The 4,251-nt window shown below is 41.9% G+C and overlaps 1 protein-coding gene across 1 annotated transcript in view; it reads right to left on the bottom strand.

Annotated features, from left to right (window-relative positions):
• Positions 1 to 2,625: 2,625 nt before the first annotated feature.
• The window catches only part of LOC103397004 (septin-5-like), a 20,278-nt gene continuing 18,652 nt past the window's right edge, over positions 2,626 to 4,251 (bottom strand). Inside the window, exon 12 of the mRNA XM_025052925.1 lies at positions 2,626 to 3,163. Within this exon, the coding sequence (XP_024908693.1) occupies positions 3,049 to 3,163 (115 nt within the window). The 3' untranslated portion in view covers positions 2,626 to 3,048. The remainder of the gene's footprint in view (positions 3,164 to 4,251) is intronic.

Genomic DNA, 4,251 nt, shown 5'->3' on the forward strand with positions numbered 1-4,251 from the left:
CATATGTTAGAATAAACCTAACACCTGGTTAAATAAATTTATTCTTTCATTCTCATGAAAGAACGAGATCACTCTTTGAAGCTGTCAATCAAACTAGGACACAACAGACACCAATTTATTTATTTTAATATTGAGAAATAGGATAGTGAAAGAAATAAGAAAATCTGAAGCTGACTTTTTCATCACTGCTTTGAATAGTGCAAGGGGGAATTCTAAAATAACCTGGAATTATATTAAAAAACTGTTGGGTGATTCCCAAAAAAAGAAAACAAAATTAATGCAAATTGAATTAAATGGAAACATCCTGACGGAACCTCGAGTGATGGCTGATGCTTTTAACAACTACTTCATTGAGTCTGTGTCTGAAATTTCTGATACATTTCTCAAACCATCTAAAGCAAAGGATGTTTTTGGAATGGACACAAACATCCTCAAAGATCTAGGTTCAGCTCTCGCCATTCCTATTGCATCAATCATTAATCTTTCAATCGGTCACTTTTCAAAGGCCTGGAAATCAGCTATTGTTACCCCTGTCTTTAAATCCGGTGACTCAACTTCTCTGCATAACTACCGCCCAATAAGCATTCTTCCGGCCATTTTCAAAATCGCAGAAAAAAGGGTGGCACAGCAGATCATCCATCACGTAAACAGCAGCTCCCCCCCCTCCATGCCATGCAGTTTGGTTTCAGATCCAACCATTCCACTGAAATGGCTACATGCCTCTTTATTGAGAAAATAAAATATTTTCTCGATAAGGGTGGAGTTGTAGGGGCGGTGTTTTTGGACCTCAGGAAAGCATTTGATACAGTAAATCACTCTGTTCTTCTTACCAAGCTCTTAAAATGTAACTTCTCTCACAACGCTGTAAGTTGGATTCAATCATATCTGCAGAATCGAACACAATCTGTATCAGTTAACAACTGCAGATCTGACTCTCTTAGGTTAACCTCCGGAGTCCCTCGGGGGTCAATATTAGGCCCCCTTATATTTAGTCTTTATAGTGATGATTTGCCCACTGTTTGTTCTGAAGCTGAATGCTTGTAATGTATGCAGATGACATGGTTTTCTTTGTTCATGGTCGTACCAAAGAAACTGTTGCTGCTAAACTCATTAAAACAATGTCCTGTGTCACAACTTGGTTACATGAGTGCTGTCTACAGCTAAACGTTTCTAAAACTGTAGGCATGTGTCAGGAAACTTTCTCTGTTAGATAGGACTGTAAAAAATGCTGTTAGTTCATACCCCAGTTTCCTAACACACAAAACAATTCAAATAAAGATCAAATAAAGGTCTGATCAAATAAAGAATCAAATACGAGATCTCAAGTTTTAAAAGTTTTACTTGCAAGCAAGGAGTGCAGAACAATGATTATATTCAGAACTGCACTGAGGAACTCCTCAGTGCTCAAAGCTTATATACAGTTTTTTTTTACAGACACATCAATGGTCAGTACCTTAACCCTTTACAGCTATGTGGTGTTCACGCGCAACTTCTGAGCGCTGATTGGCAAAGGCTGCTTCAAACAAAGATTCTGCACCAATAGAAACCATGTACATGTGCTGAGCTATTCTGCTCAGTAACTCAGGTTAGATCAAAGAAATACACTTGGATTATTTTCCTGTTTCATGTTCTGTTTTCCTCATTATTTGGGCAGAGAAACTGGTTCAGGCTGGTTCTGTGACCTGTCTCTATCTCCAAGCATAACAGTCAGTGCCATCCATACCATACACCATCCTGTTATGGAAACCATCAGCATGAACACCTTTCTTCAGTACAAACTGTATAAATTGATATGGAAACTTAATAGAATGAATATATTGTAAAGGTTGAATAAATGTATTTACCATCACCAATATCACCTGACCCCGATATACATTTTAATGGAGAAAAAAATACAAATTGTCAGCCAATATAAATATCTTGGGCTAATAATAGATTCACAGCTCTCTTTTAAAGCCCATATTGATACTGTGTAAAAAAATCAAGTTTAATCTCACACATTTTCGTGCAATTCGAAATGAAATGTCAACTGAAGCTGCAAAACTGTACTTGCATTCGATGATTTTCAGTCACTTCAACTATTGCCTAACCAGTTGGTCCCAGGCTGGTCAAAGTGCAAAAAAAAACATTGGAAGTCTTGTACAAACAAGCAATTAAAGTTGTGGATAAAAAAATCTAGGTACTATCATCACTGTGCAATTTTAAAAAAAAAGCATTTTAAACTGGGACAGTCTTCACACATTTGCAGACTTAAAATTGATTTATAACGTACTGCATAATTTGGCTCCAGATCCTCTGGCAGAGCTCATCAGCCAAAGAAAAAGCTCTGAGTGGGTCACTCGAGGCTCTGTCAAAGAAAGAAAACTACAGCTGAAAACGGTGACAAGAAAACAAGAGTTTATTTGTAAGTGGGGCACAACTCAATTCCGATTCTAAACACGAGCATAAATGCAGCATTTACATTTCATCTCACAGAAGCAACACTTTTGGTCATGGTGTCTAGTGAAACACACGCAGCAGTGACTACAGAGCAGTAAAAACAGGTCCACAGCTTTAAGTAGGTATGGTTTAAGAAGGTTGTTATTTAAAAAAGAAGTCACTGTGTCACACACTTGCTCACACTCATGCATTCACGCGAACACACGTTTACATTTATATATGTATATAAAAAATGAGCGATACAAAACATCTCGTAGCCACATGTTCATACCCTGACAGATAATGCAAAAAAATGAGCAGTTCATTTATAAATTAGATACACACATCTAGTAATTAAATTACTCATTACTATCATTATTATTATATGTGTTAAGACCGTTAAACCACAGAGGGTGGGGGCTCAGGGTGGGTAACACATAATTTCAGAAAAAAAAGAACAAACCCAACAAACCCTCTGATAAAGCAAACCTCCAGGTGAACCAAATATACAACCACCAGAGTTGCCATTAAAACATGATATCCAGAGTTCAACATCTGAGGGACTTGCTGTTGTACAGAGGAGAAACAGCAGGTGGCGAAAACAGCACAGCTCAGCTCAGTCATGAGAGGTCACTGATCTTTGTCATGCATCTGCTGCTGCATCTTATTCAGCATCTCCTGCATCCTCTTCAGCTGCACACAAAGGCCAGAGAGTGTAAGTGACACACACACACACACACAGCAGCTGTCAAACTATTTCCCCTGAGTGTAATCTAATCTGATCGAATCTGATCTAACCTAACCTAATCTAATATAATATAATCTGATCTAACCTAATCTAATCTGCTTGAATCTAACCTAATGGAATCTGATCTAATCTCATCTGATCTAACCTAATCTAATCTGATCTAACCTATCCATCCATCCATCTTCAACCGCTTATCCGGGGCCGGGTCGCGGGGGCAACAGTCTGAGCAGGGACACCCAGACTTCCCTCTCCCTCGACACTTCCTCCAGCTCTTCTGGGGGGACCCCAAGGCGTTCCCAGGCCAGCCGAGCGACGTAGTCGCTCCAGCGTGTCCTAGGTCTTCCCCTAGGTCTCTTCCCAGAGGGACGGCACCCGAGCACCTCCCGAGGGAGGCGTCCGGGGGGCATGCGATGTAAATGCCCAAGCCACCTCAGCTGACTCCTCTCGATGTGGAGGAGCAGCGGCTCTACTTCGAGCTCCTCCCGCGTGACAGAGCTCCTCACCCTATCTCTAAGGGAGCGCTCTGCCACCCTGCGGAGAAAGCTCATTTCAGCCGCTTGAATCCTTGATCTCGTTCTTTCGGTCATGACCCACAACTCATGACCATAGGTGAGGGTAGGAACGTAGATTGACCGGTAAATTGAGAGCTTCGCTTTTCGGCTCAGCTCCTTCTTCACCACAACGGACCGATACAGCGACCGCATTACTGCGGCCGCAGCACCGATCCGCCTGTCAATCTCACGCTCGATTCTACCGTCACTCGTGAACAAGACCCCCAGATATTTGAACTCCTCCACCTGAGGCAGGACTTCATCCCCGACCCGAAGGGTGCATACCACCTTTTTCCGGTCGAGAACCATGGCCTCGGACTTAGAGGTGCTAATTTTCATCCCAGCTGCGTTACACTCTACTGCAAACCGCCCCAGTGCATGCTGCAGGTCCTGGTTCGAAGAAGCCAACAACACCACATCATCTGCAAAAAGCAGAGATGAAATCCGGTGGCTACCGAACTGGACCCCACCCGACACCTGGCTGCGCCTAGAAATTCTGTCCATGAAAATAATGAACAGAACCGGTGACAAAGG

This window comes from Cynoglossus semilaevis, chromosome W, assembly GCF_000523025.1.
Source record: "Cynoglossus semilaevis isolate Cse_v1.0 chromosome W, Cse_v1.0, whole genome shotgun sequence".
Taxonomy (NCBI): Eukaryota; Metazoa; Chordata; class Actinopteri; order Pleuronectiformes; family Cynoglossidae; genus Cynoglossus; species Cynoglossus semilaevis.